This window comes from Thunnus albacares, chromosome 19 (assembly GCF_914725855.1).
Source record: "Thunnus albacares chromosome 19, fThuAlb1.1, whole genome shotgun sequence".
In the NCBI taxonomy this organism is placed as follows: domain Eukaryota; kingdom Metazoa; phylum Chordata; class Actinopteri; order Scombriformes; family Scombridae; genus Thunnus; species Thunnus albacares.
The window spans coordinates 28,876,161-28,895,181 of NC_058124.1; the positions used below are offsets into that span (position 1 = coordinate 28,876,161).

At 38.5% G+C, this 19,021-nt stretch overlaps 3 protein-coding genes and 2 long non-coding RNA genes across 8 annotated transcripts; 2 read left to right on the plus strand and 3 right to left on the minus strand.

Annotated features, from left to right (window-relative positions):
- Window positions 1–1,285: 1,285 nt before the first annotated feature.
- LOC122970026 (gastrula zinc finger protein XlCGF57.1-like) lies at window positions 1,286–6,502 on the minus strand. Its single transcript, XM_044336116.1, has 2 exons — window positions 6,006–6,502; window positions 1,286–4,051 (listed from the first exon to the last, which is right to left on the minus strand). The coding sequence occupies exons 1-2, from the start codon at window positions 6,196–6,198 to the stop codon at window positions 2,478–2,480; spliced, it is 1,767 nt and encodes a 588-aa protein (XP_044192051.1). The 5' UTR covers window positions 6,199–6,502; the 3' UTR covers window positions 1,286–2,477.
- On the minus strand, window positions 2,294–18,788 carry LOC122970142. Its single transcript, XR_006399149.1, has 3 exons — window positions 17,403–18,788; window positions 11,597–11,602; window positions 2,294–2,304 (listed from the first exon to the last, which is right to left on the minus strand). It is a non-coding gene; the product is annotated as an uncharacterized LOC122970142 (long non-coding RNA).
- si:ch211-191i18.4 (uncharacterized protein LOC799350 homolog) lies at window positions 3,158–10,727 on the plus strand. 4 transcript variants are annotated; one of them, XM_044336214.1, is made up of 6 exons: window positions 4,057–4,110; window positions 6,708–6,786; window positions 6,958–6,981; window positions 7,117–7,291; window positions 8,695–8,808; window positions 10,317–10,727. In XM_044336214.1, exons 4-6 carry the CDS (start codon window positions 7,205–7,207, stop codon window positions 10,431–10,433), a joined length of 318 nt encoding a protein of 105 aa, XP_044192149.1. In that variant the 5' UTR covers window positions 4,057–4,110; window positions 6,708–6,786; window positions 6,958–6,981; window positions 7,117–7,204; the 3' UTR covers window positions 10,434–10,727. The 4 variants fall into 4 exon arrangements, with proteins under 4 accessions (XP_044192148.1, XP_044192149.1, XP_044192150.1 ...); XM_044336213.1 differs by lacking the exons at window positions 4,057–4,110; window positions 6,958–6,981 and adding an exon at window positions 3,158–3,238; XM_044336215.1 differs by lacking the exon at window positions 6,958–6,981 and having other exon boundaries at window positions 7,061–7,291.
- LOC122970152 lies at window positions 7,175–8,703 on the minus strand. Its single transcript, XR_006399159.1, has 2 exons — window positions 8,615–8,703; window positions 7,175–7,307 (listed from the first exon to the last, which is right to left on the minus strand). It is a non-coding gene; the product is annotated as an uncharacterized LOC122970152 (long non-coding RNA).
- jtb (jumping translocation breakpoint) lies at window positions 11,931–18,271 on the plus strand. Its single transcript, XM_044336205.1, has 6 exons — window positions 11,931–12,117; window positions 13,802–14,131; window positions 14,973–15,013; window positions 15,112–15,191; window positions 15,989–16,068; window positions 16,925–18,271. The coding sequence occupies exons 2-6, from the start codon at window positions 14,043–14,045 to the stop codon at window positions 17,079–17,081; spliced, it is 447 nt and encodes a 148-aa protein (XP_044192140.1). The 5' UTR covers window positions 11,931–12,117; window positions 13,802–14,042; the 3' UTR covers window positions 17,082–18,271.
- Window positions 18,789–19,021: the final 233 nt, after the last annotated feature.

Below are 19,021 nucleotides of genomic sequence, written 5' to 3' on the forward strand. Positions count from 1 at the left end.
GCCAGACCTCCTGCACACTCACTCACTAATCACACATCAACAGGTGACTGAACAACCACTCAATTAAAAACTGGATCAATTACAAATGAATGAGTGAGTCCAGAAACTTCAACAAGCAAACCACCTACAACACATTAACGTTATATGATCTCTGCTGCATTCTTGTTAAGGAGATGAATTCACACAACAGCCACAGAGAAATATTTAACCACCAGAGATGAAATTAGCAACCAAAGAGACAGAGAGAGAGAAGCTGTAACTGACTCACGTTATCTGACGTCTTCTTCTTTCTATCATAGAGATGAAGTATTCATGTCATAGCGTCCATTTGTGGCTGTTGGTCATCTTGTTTGTTAATTAACAGAACTTTGTGGCTGCTGGTTAAACAGTCTGATATCATTAGCAACAATGACAAACAAGCTAACTCTCCTGGTTGTTTCTCCGGTTTCTTCTCTCTCCAGCCGCTCCCTGGCGGTGTCCTGCTGCTGCTGCGCTGCACAGTCCAGATAGTTTCTCCCATTAGCTTAACAACAGTCCTTAACAGTCCTTCCATGGATGTATAAAGAGTCCTTCAGGCTGCAACAACAAGCTAACTGTTGTGTTGGCTAACGTAAGGAGCTATCTACTGCTGCTACTCTTCCTTACAGTGGAGAGAATTGAAGATGACATCTGGAAACTATCATTGGACCAACTTGATGTCAATATTGCATTCTGGTTGTTGATTGGTTAGGGAGGAGTCCCCTCCCTCTTGCCTCTCAAAAAATAGAGGAGCAACCTCCTCTGCCTCTATGGACCAGCCTCCACTGGTGAATACTGATCCTGGTAGTGTTGCATAACAACCTGTAGCATCACTCTCATGCACTTTTTAATGTTTGCGATCATCTCTGTATTTATTCATTGAGGCACATCACATAACATTTCTGTTCAATGAAATTTCCCCCCTCAGCCATTAAAAAGGACATGATGTCATATTTCTGATGTAAGAAATAAATACTGTAGAATAAGTCAGAACAGATGTGTGCACATCCTCAGTGGCATCAGTGCTGGATACAAAAATCTATACGTTTTTCATTAACCTGTAGTGCCCACCTTAGCGTTTGATACAATATTTCTATTGTGTCATCTTCATTTATTGATTAAACATTTGTGAAAGACTGTCATGTCTGTTTAGATGAATGTTAATGAGCCTCATGATGGGAAGCAGCAGTCCTGCAACTGACAGGAAAGTGATTTGATTGGATCTTCACTGTTTGACTGACTGCAAAAGAAAAACAAAGTAAACAAGTGAAATCAAGTCGTCTTTAATCAACTTAACAAGAAAAACATCAGCAACTGTTGCTGTTAAGTTTACAAGAGAAACCAAACTTTCCGCTTATCTTGGAAAAAAAAACTGCTACATCTTGTTATCAACAACAGAAATAAACCTTTAGCCCGAAGTTACAGTTTGAAAAACATTTAGCTTTCAAACAAAAAAAATTCTCTAATCGATGAAATTCGAATTAAAAGTTTCTATCTGCTAAGGCTTCACAGAAAGCAATGATAACAGATGAGTCAGACTTTGTTCTAATACACAAAATCAATGTCTGAACTACTCAGAGGAGTTGTGATTTAAGATATTTGGGCATAGACATGTTTTAAATTAAGACCTGTGGTTTTCACTGAGAGATTTGAACTTATGATACAGTTTTTAAAGTTTTAACGCCAAAATTGAAGACAATCAGGGAAAAACTTTCAAAAACGTTTCCCAATATATTAACTGATATTTCCACTCAGTTTGATTCTTTCGCCAAAAACTGATCAGCTGGTTTCTGCCCAATGTAGGTTTTCATGTGCTTTATTTAAACTGTTTTACAGAAAGGACAGATTAAATGTTTTTGGTTTCCTGCATGAACCTTCAAGTGATTTAGCACATTTAGATTGCTCTTGAATTTTCTGGTGCACATAGGGCAATCACTGAGTCTCTCTGTAGAATGGCACTTCATGTGGAGCCTTAGACTGGAATTGTAGCCGAAGCTTTTGTCGCACTGAGCGCACCTGAACAGTTTATCTGCTCTGTGAGATTTCATGTTTTGCGTTGAAGTCGCTGCACTTCAGAACTGGCAGCTGAATTTTTTCCCTTCTAAATGAATTCTCATGTGATTATCCTGTGCTGCCTGTGAAGCAAATCTTCTGCCACACTCGGGGCAGCTGAATGGTTTCTTATCTTTCACTGGTTTCTTGGGCACCTCATCATCGCTGATTTCAACTTCAAGCTCAGGATGCTTGTCACACTTATGCCTTTTGAGCTCACTATAACAAGAGAATCTTCTGTCACAATTACAGCGGCTGAATCTTTTCTTTGTGAAGTGGCATGTCGTGTTTTTTCAGACCACTCTTCGATGCAGATTTTGCGCCACAAATTGAGCAACTGAATGGTTTCTCTCCTTCGTGAGTATTAGCTCTCCTATCACTTACAGGGACTTTTCTGAGTTTAAATCTTACTGAGGTTTCCTGTTCTCCATCCCATCATCACCACTGCTTCGAAATTCAGGAGTCTTATCATCAGTATCTGGATGTAAATGTCTATCTAGATCTGATTCTGGTCCTCCACAGTCCTCTCCATCAGCTTCTGTTCCCATCTGTTCAGTTTGGCTTTGAAGTTGTGAGAACTCACCGACACACTTGTGGTTTTTGAGCTGATAATGCCACGTGAATCTTTGGTCACAAACACTGCAACTTAACGGTTTCTCCCCTGTCTGACGTGCCATATGGCGTGTCAGATGTACTTTTTGTATAAATGCTTTACCACAAACTGAACAACTGAACGGTTTCTCTCCCGTGTGAATTCTCATGTGCGTCTTTAGATTGCCCTTAAGGCTAAATGTTTTACCACACTCAGAGCAGCAAAATGGTTTCTTACCAGTGTTACAGCCAATATTTTTCAGAAAGTTTAAAACTGACTGAGGTTCACTGGTCTCCTTCCAATAATCTTCCCTGACTTTTGTTTCAGGTTCAAAAGAGTCTGAAGTATTGTCTCCACTAACAGGTTGTAAATGTCTATCTGGATCAGATTCTGGTCCTCCACAGTCTTCTCCATCAGCTTCTGTTTCCATCTGTTCAGTTTGTCTTTGATGAAACTGTGAGGACTGAGGTTTCTCTTCATCATCTTCACTCTTCACAGGGACAGGAATGACTGTGAACTTGGGTGTATCAGCCTCCTTGAGCCCTTGAAGCTGCTCTTCGTCCTGACTCGTCCCAGGTTTGTGAAGCTTTGAGGACTCACCTTTACATTTATGTCTTTTGATCGCATAAAATGTATGAAATGTTCTGTCACAAACACTGCATTTGAATCTGTTGATCTCTTTGTGGGAGTTCAAGTGCAGTGACAATTTTCCTACATGTGTAAATATTTTACCACAAAGTGAGCAACTACATTCGGTCTGTCCTTCGTGCCATTTCTTATGTGCCTTCAAAGTTTCCTTGCAGACAAATTTTTTCCCACAAAGTGAGCAGCTAAATTGTTTTTTTGTATGATGTTTCCAGTGTCTCACCAGTAAAATCTTTTTGTCAAATGTTTCACCATGATGACAACAGGTAAATATTTTTTTCAAGGTTGTCAGACTCATACTGTTTACAGGTAAATTCTGTAAACCTGACTGAGGTTCATAGGTCACCTTCCAGTTATCCTTCCTGACTTCAGGATCAGGATCAGAAAAATCTGAAGTCCTCTCATCAGTAGGTTGTAATTGTCTACCAGGATCTGGGTTCCTGGCTGGTTCTGATCCTCCACAGTCCTCTCCATCAGCTTCTGTTTCCATCTGCTCAGTTGAGCTGCTGGCTATAGGCTCTGCCTCCCTGTTCTCAGTTTTTCTTAGACTCTTCACTGACACAGGAGGGGATGGGATATCAACACCAACCAGCCCCTGAAGCTGCTCTCCCTCCTGATTGGTCCAGAGTTCCTCCTGTTCCTCTTTAATGTGTGGGGGCTCTGGGTCCTCCTGGTGCAGACTGGAGCTCCACTCCTGCTGTTCAGGGGGAACCTCTTCTTTACTCTTCAACAGCTGCTGGACGTCTGCAGCAAACAGGAAACAAATCAGACATTAATGCGGAAACACAAAGAGGTTTATTCAGGTTAATTTACAGTAGTTTGACTGTCTTGTCTAATTTAAATGTAGGCTTGTTTTCAGTACAATTATAGACTGATTAGGATACATACACAGTTTACTCTCTTGGAAACTCACATTTTATCCAACTAGAGACTAAGACACCATAGTTGGTGCCATGGCTGGGCTTTTCAGCAAATCCCTTAATATTTAACTGTCCATCATGTGTGGCATTTGTGGTGCTAAACTCAAATTACAGCTGTAAAGGAACTAATTTGTTTTAACCAAAATGGTCGGTAGGTTTCCAGTGTTATGCCCTGAATCAGTCCACTGACATGAGGCGAGTAAAATAAACAATGCGGGACAGAAGGAAGCTGCAAAAGCTTTAAGAAGTGTTCACTAAATTTAGAACTATATAGTTGGCAGTGCATTTTGTGAGTGTGCAAATTGTACACAGACATATTATTAATATTATTCATATTAAACACAACATTAGAAAACAAGTCCTGGATATTAAAATGTCTCAGAAAGCTGAACAACGCAGCAGACACCATCTTGTTCCTGGACCATTATTGCTTCTTATTATTATTATTGACTTTATTGTCCCATTAGGTACACCATCTAAAATCAATGAAATTAAATTAATATTCAGTCAGATTGATGGATGAGTGACTTATAGACTGTTTGTAGATCAGCTCCAGGAGTGTTTTAGGACATAAAATTACTCTGCCTAAATAATGTTTGTGCTTGATCAGATTTTTCAAACAATTTAATAATAATTAATAATTCTTAAACTTGCATCTCCTCCATCTCCCTTATTGAAAAATCCAGAATCTATGAATATTCATATTTTTAGTTTCAAAAAGTTAAATACTACCCTTACTTCACTGTAAAGTTCATTCTCAATTTATGAGCACTGAACAATGATTGGCTCCAAAACACATTTTTGAGTGGAGAGGACTGATGATGTATTGTCTGTTTTTAATTAGTTTCATATGTTCAGGGATGTAAAATCTGTTTCTGATGGTGGACTGTGTGTTTTAAGTAATAATAATGTTATTTATTTATATAACACACATTAATATTCTGATATTCAGTGGTGGAAGTACATTTACTCAAGAGCTGTAGTCCATTTAATATCATTTGATATTACTTTCTACTCCACTACATTTATTTGACAGCTTTAGTTACTTTTCAGATGAAGATTTGACACAATGGATAATATAACAAGCTTTTAAAATACAACACATTGTTAAAGATGAAACCAGTGGTTTCCAACCTTTTTGTCTTTTGACGTCTTACAAAAAGCAGTGTGTAGTCGGGGTCACATTTCACATGTCTATGAGTTGTTAACAGCTCCACCAAATAGTGATTTTTCCCTCTAAACTTCTCACATGCTTTCATTTCAATAAATGTTCAAATGATCCAATATTTCAGCAAAAATCAAAGATTAGAGAAAAAGTCCAAAAAACTGAAAACAGATTTGTGTATCAGAACTTTGTTTTTTCTTCTTTCCTCTCCCATTAATCATCTCACCACCCCTCAGATTTATCTGCTGACCCTTTGGAGGGGCCCGACCCCTAGGTTGGGAACCACTGGACTAAACTAGCTAACTGTATATAAAGTAGTGTAAACTAGCTCCACCTCCAGCAGCTACAACAGTAACATGCTGCTCTAACACTGATGCTTCACTATTAATAATCTAATGATGTCATATATAATAATATATCAGTCAGAAGGACCAAACCACTACTTTTACTGCAATACTTTAACTACATCAAGCTCATCATACTTATGTACTTTTACTGTAGGAGGATTTTTCATGCAGGACTTTTACTTGTAATGGAGTATTTTTACATTGCTGTATTTATTGATTGACCTCAAACTGATTGAAAGATTTATAGAAATGTTTAATGAACAAACCTGCTCTGTGCAGCTGAAGTTGAGGGTTGAAAACAGCGTCCAGTAGTTTGCGTTGTCGCTCGTTCTCCTCTTTGGATCGAGAAAGTTCCTCCTCGTACTCTGCTATCGATCTTTCAAACAGCACAAATATCTCTTCAGCAGCCGCAGTTAGTCGCTGCGTCACCGACGCTCTCAGCATTTGGACTTTAGACATTTTAACACGATGACAGAAACTTTTTCTCCGTCAAACTCTGAGCCGGTCCGTTTACAGCTAGCAGGCTAAGCTAACTTCTATCTATGGCTTTGAAAGCTGGCGAGAGATGAATAAAGGTGGAAAACACCTTTCAGACAGTTTATTAATCATTCAGCAGCTCTGAGGCTTCTTTCATATTGATTCTTCTTCTTCTTGTTGAGTTTTATGGCGGTAAGCAAACAACCTCATGGCGCATTACCGCCGCCACCTGAAGTGGAGTGTGGATCAGGAATCCAACTATAATCACTACTGCTAATAATAAATAAAAGAAGGGAAAATTAGAGAAAAATAAAATTAATCAAATAAAGTTATATTCTCTCTATCAGGTTTGTTCTCCTAAGATATTATTCTTACTGAATTACAAAATTTCATTCCTAGTCTTTCCTACCTCCTCGTCCTCCTTCCCCCTCATCTTCCTCTACTTCCTCATCCTCACCTTCCTCCTCATGCTCCTCTTCCTCACCTCTCAGGTGTGGTCGATGTAAGAAATTAGCTCCAGAGTTCGAGAAAGCAACGACCAGACTGAAGGGAAGCGTCCAGTTAGCAAAGGTAACGTTATATTATTATTGTTGTTGTTATTATTATTATTATTATTTATTTTAATTTAAGTCTAATTGTGTTTATTTATTATTATTTGTTAACTCATTTAATGAGTGTTTATGACATTTATTCTCTGTAGAGGTCATTGTCATCAGCTTTAATTTCTTTTGTCTGTCTCAGGTGGACTGTACAGCTCACTCAGAGGTGTGTGTGTGTGTGTGTGTGTGTGTGTGTGTGTGTGTGTGTGATATGTCATCATGATGTCATGTGACTCCTAAACCAGACTAAGAGGATTATCATGTTTCCTCCCTCAACTGCCGACTGCTTTTATTCCCACAGAAGAAGAAGAAGAGAGATCAAGCGGTGGATGAACAGAGTCCTTTTTTATTGACAGTTGATTGACAGTTGATTGACAGTTGATTGACAGATGAAGCTGTGTGCAGTCTTTCTGCTGCTGATCTGCTGCGTCTGTCTGCAAACAGTCAAATGCAGTCTGCCGACACCTCCACCTCAGGTAGGACAGGTGCATGCTGGGAAAGAACACAGTTAAGGTTAAACTACATGTAAATTGTTAAAAATCCATTCAAATATGTAAATATTAATATTTCTAAAGTTTAACTTTTGGACACAGGAGTCTCCTACTTCACTGTAAAATCCATTCTCAGTGTTTGTGCACTGGAGGCATCAAGTGTCTACATCACACTAGTATATGTTGTGTACTGAACCACAATTGGCTCCAAACTAGTTGTGATAAATCATTCAGGTACGTCCAGGTGTTCAACAGAGATTTAAAGGACAGGTTCACAATTTTTCAAGTGTGTGTTAAACCAGCAGTCAGGTGTCTGTAATCATTCCTCGTGTTCATATTAGATATTAAAAGATCCTTCAAATGTGCTTTCAATGGAAGTGATGGAGGATAAAATCCACAGTGTGTCCACACAGTCATTTAAAAGTCTGTGTGAAGCTTCTATTCAGCTTCAGCAGTCTGAGTTAGTCATATCAAGTGGATATCTGACACATTTACAGTCTTTTTAGCATCAATTTCCCTCTTTGTGTTTCCTCAGACAGTGTTTCCCTGTTGAGCTGCAGGTGGAAGTATAGTAACAAAAAGAGGGACTTTGGCACTAAAAAGACTGTAACGTTGAAAGATATCTACTGGATTTGACTCATTTGGACGCTGAAGCTTCATATTAGCTTAAGATAAACTTTAAATACATTTTTTGCACAGAAGGAGGACTGAACAGGAGGAATGATTACAGCAAGAAAAACAGCTTTAATGTTCATTTGGGCTCCTGACTGTTGGTTTAAGACACTTAAAAAATTGTGAACCCGTCCTTTAAGGTGAGCACAGAGAAACTTCCCTTCATCAACAGACGATTGTGAAAACAAACTTCTGTTGACACGTTCTCACTTTACATCATAAAAACAAGATATTGTTTTCATTTTACATTTACATTTTGTCATTTGGCTGATGCTTTTATCCAAAGAGACTTACAAGCGAGACGAGACAATCAAGCGTTAGAGGACAGTGACACAGAAAGAGCCGTACTACAAACGTTTAAAGTAGCTGAGCAGGTATAAGTGTGATAAGACTGAGAGATGATTAAAGTAAGAAATGACTGGAAGTAGACACGTGCATAAGAAACAACAAGGAAGTAGTGCAACAAATGATCAACAAGTGCTAAAAGGTTTCAGGGGCTGAAGTGTTGAGGTATTTGATCAAAACAGAACAAATTACAACAGAAGGAAGAAAGTTTTCAACATTTAAATCCTTCATTCAAACATGTCAAAATAAAACAGAAACAAACTGCAGAACATTCAGACAGTAAACATCTACCTGTGAGCTTTGTGAGGCAAAGAGTAATAAAAGATGGATGTTGTCGTCTTGATTGACATGTTGGTGTTTCTGTGCGTCAGGTTGAAGCTGCAGTGAACTCGGAGTCAAACGTCGTCACCTCTCTGAAGAACGACGGCTTCCGTCGACTTCCTGGACTCTGTCGACGCCTGAAGAGACGCAGAGTCACCGTCCTGGTAAAAACAAGCATCTCCGAACCTTTAAGCACAAACTGTGTGATGACAACTTTAAACGGTTGAGTGATTTATGCAGCAGAGCTTCAGTCTGTGATCATTAACTAACACGAGTTAACAAATTAACAAGAGTTTGAGAGCTTGTTTGGAGGATGGAGGGGAGAATAAAGCAAAGATTTTAGTTTGTTGTGTTATTTGTTGTAACATAACCTTGTTTGGAACAAGCAGTAACCTCCGGGGTTATAAAATGAAGCCAAAAACTGCAGTTCCTTGAACGGCCACTTGAGGCTCTAAAAGCAAGTCAACCCCCATAGACCCCCATGTTAAAATGTCCAACTTTACAGCAGAAATAAACATGTTTACAGCCTGGTACAAACAACGGTTTTGGTCTCTGTAGCTAATTTCTCCTTTCATGACAACTGTACGGGGGGGAATTTTTTTTATAACTCACCCGTTTAAATTTTCTTAAGCCGTAAAGTTCTGCATAATGAAGGACATGGCTGCTTTGAAACTAACTCTGGAGTGTGAACTTCCCCAAATGCCTAAATAAATATCAGGACAGCTATGCTAACGTTTTGTGGACATTCCACTCCTGAACAAACCTGTAACCCCATAAAATCAATGTCGTTAAACCTGCAATAACTGATCAATAACTAATGTTTTGTCAACTAGTTTCCAGCAGAAACATGTAGTGAACACAACACTGACATAGCATCAGCTTTTAAGTTGATATGTTGAACTTGTTAGCAAACAGTTGTTTATTTCCACGTCCAGCAGTTACGGAGCAACATTTATCATTCATGTGGAGTCGTGTTTCTGTCCACCTGGTGAATGTGAGTCCAATATTCACTCTCTTTTAGCTCCTGTTTTTACTCTCTACCAACTCCTGAGGGAAATATCTGGCTCTTTAGCTGCTAAATGCTCCACTATGTTCACCAGCTAGTCTACAGCTAACTGTGTCTGTTTGCCGTTTGGTGCTGAGCAGGTAGTGTACAGCGGCTTTTTACAGCTTTTTCTCTGAAAATGACGCTATGAGACGCTGAGAGTGAACCAGAACAGTAAAGTTGCAGCCGGACAGATAAACAACGAGCTGAAACTCACTATAAAGCTCCGTAAAGCCGAGAGGAGCTGTAGAGTCACTGAGATGGCGTTAGCTTGAATAACAACAGAAAAACTCATCTATATTTTTTCTGCATTGTCCTAAATGTAAGACAATATTTTATGCTGGAAATGACATTTGAAAAAGTTGTTTTATATTTGAGGATGAGAAATATAATAATACTTTAACTTATGTACTTTTACATAAGTGGGATTTTTCATGCAGGACTTTTACTTGTAATGGAGTATTTTTACACTGTTCTCAGAGTGTTGTATCTTCAAAATGTCTTTTCTACTTAAGCAGCTTCAGGAAAGGGAGGCGTTGTCTTATAATCGGGACATTACAGTAATTAAATCTGCTTCGGGCTGTTTGTTATTTAGAGGGATCAGATGGTCTCTCGTCTCTCTTTCAGTGTAACCTGGAGAAGTACTGCTGGTGGGGGCGGACTTGGGGGCGGAGCCAGTCTGGTCAGGTGTGTCGTTGTCCACGCGGCTCCAGGTGTTCACACTTCTTCCTCCGCAGTCTGTGAAGATGATGATGACATGTTTGACCTGCTGGGACTCAACTTTATCATAAACTTTCCTTTGTGTTTATTTTGTCGGACAACAAACATTCCCTCCATGAATGGAGCTGAACTGTGAGAAAAACGTTGTTCTCGTCTTTGTTTTTAAACTTCAGAAGTGTAAGAAAAGTCGTCCCGTGGCTTTAAAACATTCACACACAAACTTTCAACACAGAATATGAATAGTTTAACTTTATATTTTAGTTTTGAGCTGTTTATTGTGGATTTCATTTGTTTTATTATGTATGATGTGTTGTATTAATATATATAAAAAAGATGCTAAACATGTATGGAAAATATATATTGTATCCGATAACAAAAGAAAAACATAAAAAAATGAATACATGAATAAATAAAAGCTGAAATAGAAGCTGATAAAAAAAATCACACCATAAGGTCCATTTAGTAGCTGTCCTGGAGCTTTTGATGGTCTTCCTCAGCAGATAGAGTTATCCCAGTTGTGAAAGGAAAAGTTCTATAGAAGCTCTATAAAAGTATAAATGAATGAAAGTCATATTTGTTGTTTAATTTATCTTATTCAACCATTAACCTGATCATGAACCTGAAGGCTGCAGAAACACTCTGATGACGTAACATGTCTGTCCAACGTTTACGTTTCCAACACAACACCAGAACGAGGCCACGCGGGGACCGGAAGTGACGCATCTGTCTACCTTCAAAGTAAAGGTTAATTTTTACATTTGGGAAAGCAGAAGCAGTTTTGTATCAAAAACGGTTTAATGATGGAAGCTGAGGTAACAATCTAATACAATTACACAGATTTTCAAGACGGTTGTGAAATGTTTAGAACTAGGGCTGAAATTATTCATTAGTTAATGACACAACATTTTATTTAATTTTCAGACACAGATCACAAACCTTTAAGGGATGAAAAGGGGGGGGGGGGTAAACAGCATGTAGACATACACATTACATGAGATGACATTATACACAGATCTGAGAGCCTGAAAGATCCAAAAGAAACAAACTTGGATCAATTTTTATTTCCTTATTATACATTCATATTTATTTATTCATTTAATATTTATTTGCGTAGGAGAAAGTATATAGCACTTAGCCTAAGCTAGTTTGCAACACAACACCCGTCCCTAGATGTGCTTTTAAGATACATAAAACTCAACAGTAAAATACATGAAACATGTAACTGAACGAAAGTTTCATGAAATACGTGAAACTGCACAAGGCTCAATAATACATATGCATACATTTAAGCACAAAACACAATTCAACAATACATATACATACATTTCAACACGAAACTCAACAAGGTCAGTACAAAGCAGCACAAAACACAGACATACCATGAATTTAAATATCTCTAATGAAAGCATGAAGTGACTCTCATATATAATAATATAATGTAATGTGTGGTGTCCCTTTTTCTTGTCTTGCTTTTTTTGTAGAATCCATGGAAATTACACGTTTATTGTGAAGGTTCTCTACCGGAAGTGTTAACTGTGTAATTAGACACCACCTTGTCGGTCTCGGCTGCTGATCGATCCTGTTAACAGTCGGTGGATTATATCAGAACCCCGTCAAACGGCAGCTTTAGCCCGTTTTCGGACAGTTTTTCTTTCTCGTGTCGCTTCCCGGCTTGATGTTAAGATGGCGGCTGTTTCAGCGGGTTCCGGTGAGTGTTCAGACCCGGAGCTAAGCTAAGCTAACGTTAGCATGTAGCTGCGGATAAAAACAGTGTTCGCATGTTAACTGTTAGCATTAGCAGGCAGACAGCTGGGTAACATTTCTCAACGACACAAACACTCAGCGTTAATTAAGGTGTTAGATAACACTTAACTGTAACTCGATACTGACTTTAAACTGAGATCATTCACTGTGTCATTTATTTTAGTAAAATAATAATCTGGAATCGTGGTTAGCTTCGTTAGCTCCCTTGCTAACTCAGATTTGTTTTGGGTCTGAAAGTTTCAGTGATTTAAACATCAGAGATAAAAACGGAACAACAAGAAGTAAACACGAACGTTTAACTTAACTGGTCTCATTTAAGGAATCATTTCTACCCAGTTTCCTGTTTAAAACTGTAAATTTAGATGAAACTGAGACTTTGATGAAACTGAAACTGTAGTTATTGTAAAGTTGTTTGATCCCAACATTTTTTATTAATTCTTAGTCACGATGTATAATTCAATAGCCCTTTTCACTTACCTTCTGTTTTTTATTCTTATGCACCACAACACTAAAGCAAATTCCTGTGCAAACCTACTTGGCAATAAACCTGAATCAGATGAACTTTTCCCGACGCTTAAGTCATTTCCAGGATCATTATTTCTATTTGCTTAATATCTCTCCAATAAGGGGTCGATTTTGGAAACATTCTGAATTTATCCCTTCGACTTGAAAAATTAACATTTTTAATAAAATGAATAATATAACTATTTGTTTCTGTCACATAACCCAGTACAACCGAGAAAAAGTTTGGCTGGAAGTTGGGCTCATTTATGAATGTTTGAATTAGAGATGTGTTAATAAAACGTATAATATTATACCACAGCGACGTGTGCTTAGAATCCAACACTGAGCTGCGTTTAAAGTGATTTCAAGTTAGCTGTGTCCCAGTATTTAACTGTTAAACTGTAATAAAACTGCAACATACAGACCATGAATATAATCCAAGATGATCATGGTGTGGAGTCATTTAACTTTATTTTAGCACTAATAGTAGGATTTCAGTAAACTTTCTTTTTGTGCTGATATCGTTTACCGTGATATTTTTACCTACGATAATCGTAGCGTGAAAATTTGATACTGGTACATCCCTAGTTTGAACCTAACTCCAAAAAAACAGAACTAACTTTACAGAAGAAAAACAGCATTCACTCAACTAAAAATAAAAATAAATTAAAATAATTATTGCAGAGTCTGGAGACAGAAATCAGAGATCACGATGGAGAAGATTATTATGTAAAATATGAAATAAAGTACATGAACTTTGTGTTTATCAAACTTTCTCGTTCTAGGAGAACATTCAGAATCTAATAAATGTTTTCTCCAATGCAAAGATTGTACAAATGATTCAGAATTAGAAGTAAATGAAGCAAAACTCTTCATGTTGATAAAAAAGGAAATATATGTTGAAACTGTGATGAAACAGACGATACATAATAGTATTGATCAATTAGCTGACTGATAAACTTCAAAACACAGTGAGTCGTCACCAGCTGAGCTTCAGATTAACTTTTTAAAAACAGAATGATTCTGTTAATGAGTGTGAATGCTGTGATTGATCAGAGTGGTGTTGATCAGAGCTAACCAGCCTGACTGACTGATTGATTGATCTGTTCTGTTTTATCTTTCAGGTTTCGGCAGCCTTGAGACTTTAAACCAAAAATGAACCCACAGTTCAGTTAGATCATCATGTAAACAGACAAACAGACACTCAAAGAGAGACAAACAGAAACTCAGAGAGAGACGTATAGTCAGTCAGACATATAGATAGATAGATAGACAGACAGTCAGATAGACAGACAGACAGTCAGATAGACAGTCAGACAGACAGACATTGTGGCTGTGGTATCGTCCTGGTGGAGGAGCAGGCTGATGGAGAGCGACTGTCGGATCCCCGTGGCGTGCTGTCGGCCTCGAATCCTCGCCCTGCACGCCCTATTCTGGGGCCTCGTGTCCCTCAGGTAAGTCCAATCTAGGGACTGGGGAGTTTCTAGTGGTCCTTTTAGTTCTAGTGGTAATTGAGATGATTCAAGTGGTCCTCATTAGGGTATTAGTCATCTTTTGGGGATCCTATTAGTCATTTTAGGTGTTTCTAATGGTCCTTTTGGTAATTCTACTAGTCCTTTAGGTATTTCTAGTAGTCCTTTGGATGGTTCTAGTGATCCTTTGGGCTGTTGTAGTAGTCCTGTCAAGGGTTCTAGTAGTCCTTTAGGTACTTCTACTAGTCCTTTGCGTAGTTCTAGTAGTCCTATATGTAGTTCTAATGGTCATTTAGGTGGTTCTAGTAATCCTTTGAAGGGTTATAGTAATCCTTTAGGAGGTTCTAACAGTCCTATATGAGTTTCTAATGGTCCTTTTTATGTGTTTCTAGTAGGTAGTAGGGTGGTTCTAGTGATCCTTTGGACTAGTCTATTAGTTATGTAGAGGGTGCTAATAGTCCTTGAGGTGATTCTAGTAGTCCTTTAGGAGGTTCTAATGGTCCTTTAGGTGGTTCTGGTGCTTCTTGTAGTCTTTTAGGGGATTCTAATGGTCCTTTATGAGTTTCAAATGTTTTTTAAGTGGTTCTAGTGATCCTTTTAGAGGGTTGTGGTGAGTATTTCAAAGGGTCATAATGACTGTTATGTTGGATTCGTTCACTTTAACAAAGCCATGGTACACTACCTGCTCAGCAGCAAACAGCAGATAGACTAAGTGAAGAACCAGATTTTTTTTTTCTCAGGAGAACTAAACCAGCACTAAAAGAACACCTGAAACTGAGTGAGAACCAGAACCTGGTCTGATTTGTTCCTGTTTGTTTTTCAGAGTGTTTGGAGCGGCTCTGCTGAGTGAAGAGAAAACTGCAGGTACCAAACACCTCAAACCAACTCAGTGTTCTGTCAGAACATTAGGTTCTCCATCAGAACAATCAAAGTGTGACCTTTGATCTCTGTTTGTCCTGCAGCAGCTGCGGTCGCCCCCTGCTGGCTGCTGGAGGAGTTCGTGGTGACGATGGAGTGTTCTCAGTGCAACTCCTTCCAGACGGTACGAGTTTGATATTTCTGAATGAGTATGAAGAACATTTAAAGATTTGAAGATTAACATGTTGTTAGCTTAACATACTAGTTAGCTCATCGTGTTAGCTTGCATAATGTTAGTGAACTGGTGAGACTAATGGAAGCAGCTAATCAGTGATGGTGGTCGGATGATGATGTTGCATGACAAACTTATGATGCAAGAATATTTAATGTGTATAAAAATACTCACACTGAGTTATAATCCCAGTTACAGATTCTAACTGTGAGTATTTTTACACATCAGATTTCAAACGTATCAACAATAAACACAACGTTACATAACAGCGTCAGAGTTCAACATCTCAACAACACTGCTGATTGTCTGCATGTCATGTTTGGCACTCTATGGTGTAAAATAACATGCGCTCTGACAGCTCTGGTAGCTTTTTAAGCCTCAGGGCTCAGCCACTGTCCTCATTTCTTAACCTGCTTTCATTTCCAACTGACTGTGACTCAGTTGGAAGTGTGAAAGGTTTGCGAAATAAAAAAAAAACGCTCTATGTTGGTAACGTTGACGCCTCACAACCTCACAGCACTGGAGCAGGAGGAGGAGGTACGGAAGCCCAGCTGTCCCAAACATTTCCCAGTCACACTATGAATACAGAGCAAAATCCAGACATGCTTTGTAAAATACATTAGGTCTTTAACCACCATCCCAATTTCAAGGTTAACTTTACATTTTTTAGAGGCATTTTGCCCCGTTAATTTCCCTCCCTGGTATGTGTGTTGATGGTTGACGTGATAAATGTGTGTGTTGCGTTTTAGAAGTCGTGGTTGGCCTGCGGACAGACGGGATACGTGGAGAGAGTCAATTGCACCAAATCCAACAAAGACGAGTACAAGAGGTCAGACTGAGATCCTGAAATGTTATTTAGTTTCTCGTCTAGTTTTCTTTTTGTTTTTGTTATTTACTTTTTCTTAAGTTTTCTTTTAAAGAACACATATAAACAAAAGTAGTACGTGTGTCTCAACCAGACACAAAACAACATGATGCGATGTTTTATGTGCTTTTTCTGCAGCAAAATAGCAGGAATTAGGAAAAATTGCACATAAAGGAAAATAATGCGATTTTTTTTTCTCTGTCTTACTACCAATGAAGAGTCATATGTTATCACTTCTTTGGATAAAAAGCATACTGCATATCACATAAACAACTATATTTCACTGCTGATCCTTGAATGTATTTTCTGAACATGAGAACCGTTGAAAATACTGTACTTGAGTTTCATTTATAAGCCTTAATTAAAGGACCAGTGTGTAGAATTTAGTGGCGTCCAGTGGAACAGACTCGGTAGGAATGGAATATAATATTCATAAATATGTTTTAATTAGTGTATAATCACCTGTAAATAAGAATCATTGTGTTTTCGTTACCTTACCCCTGAATTCCACCGGGTGCGTGTGCGCCGCGTTCCAGCTCCAACACGGCTGCTGGAGCTGATCGCGGCCACTGTAGTCAATGTATCTGATTCCACCGGGCAAGCAAAATTTGCAGAGATTTCTGGAATTTGTGTTAGTTATTGTGATTGCAAAAGGAAGGACTGCTTCATCAGTTTCTTCTATCTGTTCACATCATTCAGCCAGATATGAAAATTGTTTTGTAGAATTTAATTCAGCACAAAATGATCAAATAAATTCAGCTCGTGACAGGAAGTACGGCAGGATTTTCACAGTACTGTTTGTGTTTGTAACTTCCTGCAGCTGTCGCTCTGCAGTGATGGAGGAACATCTCTTCTGGAAGTTCGAGGCGGCCATGTTGGCTCTAACGGCGCTCTTCGCCGTACTCGTGGTCATCCGGCAGCGCTGGCTCGACCGCCTCGCCTCCGAGAAGGTCCGCCGCCAGATCGAGTCCATCTAGGACACCGGGACCAGGACCGGGTCCAGTTTTGAGCAGTATTTTAACATCACGTAGAGTTTAAAAGTGATGTGGACTCTTGAGATCCAGCAGGGACCAGGACTAAAGAACCCTGCAGAGAACTCAACTGTTTTTATTTTTTTTCATTTTCAACTTTATTTAAAGAGAAGTCAGAAACGAGACGAGCAGCAGTGACACGGAGACTCTGAGCTGATTTCACTTTTCCATTTTCCTTCATCAGTAAATTAACTTCTCTATCAATAATCAATAATATCAGCTGTTGGATTCTATTCTCTGTAATAAGTTCTACACGCAGCGTGAAACATGTCGACGTGAGATTTTAAATCTGAAGATGACGTCATGTTTAGATGATGAAAATTAATTAAATGACCAAAATCTGATCCGCTTTGAACTGGAGGGTTTTAGGACCCTGAGGTTGTTGAAACAATTTAAAGATAAGCACTTCAAAATGTTTTAAAAAGTTTAGTTTTTGGTTTCAGATTTTAAATTGTTGAAATGTGATTTTTGTGATCGAAGGAAAACGTAAAAAAGTGAAACAGCTCAGAAGGGAACCGGATCGCTCTGATCCTGGATCCAGAAAAAGAGTTGAACTCTTCCTTCACCTGATTGGATGGCGTCACTTCCTGCCGGGCTCTGATTGGTCAAACTGAGATTTGAACTGAACAGATGTGACGGACTTGTTTTCCTCTGAAATCAAGTTTGTGAATAAATCCGATGGAGAGACGAAGTAGTTACATCATCATCATCATCATCATCATCATCATCATCATCATCATCATCTAAACCTGCTGTGATGTCAGAGATGCGACTAAATGTTTCATTCAGCAGCTGATAGTTAAATGTCTGAGTGTCTGTGAACGCAGCGCCGGGTAAAACAGACGGAGGTTGAAATTATTTTCTGGTTTTGATTGTAAATACGTTTTGTTGTATTTTTCTGTTTCAGATGAAATAAACTGAGCCAGAATAAGTTTGTTAAAAACTGACCAACTGAAACATGTTTGAGATAAAAAAAACTTTTAAAATGTTTAAAAAACTAAAATAGAAAAATCTGAAAAAACTAAACAAAGTTGAACATGAAGCATGAAACAAATTTTAATTCATGACTTTGTGTTTCTGTTCAACATTTCAATGATTTTATCTCTGAAGTTAAAGAATAAACTGACTGTATCTCAGCAGGTGACATGTTTGTAGTTCTTTTAAAGCAAGAGGATCATGGGAAACGAAGGAAGACTCAACATTCTGTCAGTTGGAATTTCCACGTGGCACAAAATCTCACTTTAACTGGAAGAATTCAGTGAAACGAAAAAGTTTTAATTTAAGTAAAAATCAGTTTTCAGTCTGATCAGAAACCTTTTTAAACATTTTACATTCCTCCCAAACTCTCCAATAAAACAAAGCAACAATCATTCAATATGAAAATAAACAGCTTCCTCTGACGTTTAAAGGACTCGCTGCATCAAATCTGAAGAACAAAAACAAACTGATTAATATTTCCAACGATACATCGAGTCTCAAACATCCTCTCAGCTTCTCTTATCAGAGATGTTGACACTAAATGTGTCTTTGTGGTTGAGGAAATATTTTGTGACGGGGCAGCTGCGGCTCAGGAGGCAGAGCGGGTCGTCCACTAATCGGAAGATCAGCGGTTCGATTCCCGGCTCCTCCAGTCCACATGTCGATGTGTCCTTGGGCAAGATACTGAACCCCAAATTGGTCCTGATGGCTGAACCATCAGTGTGTGAATGTGATTCATAGTGTAAAAGCGCTTTGAGTGGTTGGAAGACTAGAAAGGCGCTATACAAGTACAGTCCATTTACCATTTACCAGTATTTTAAAGTTTGAAACCAGCATTGTTTACGAGTGTTTACCAGCCGACAGTCTTCTTCTCTGGTTTTTGTTGCTGCCACCTGTTGATCAGTGAA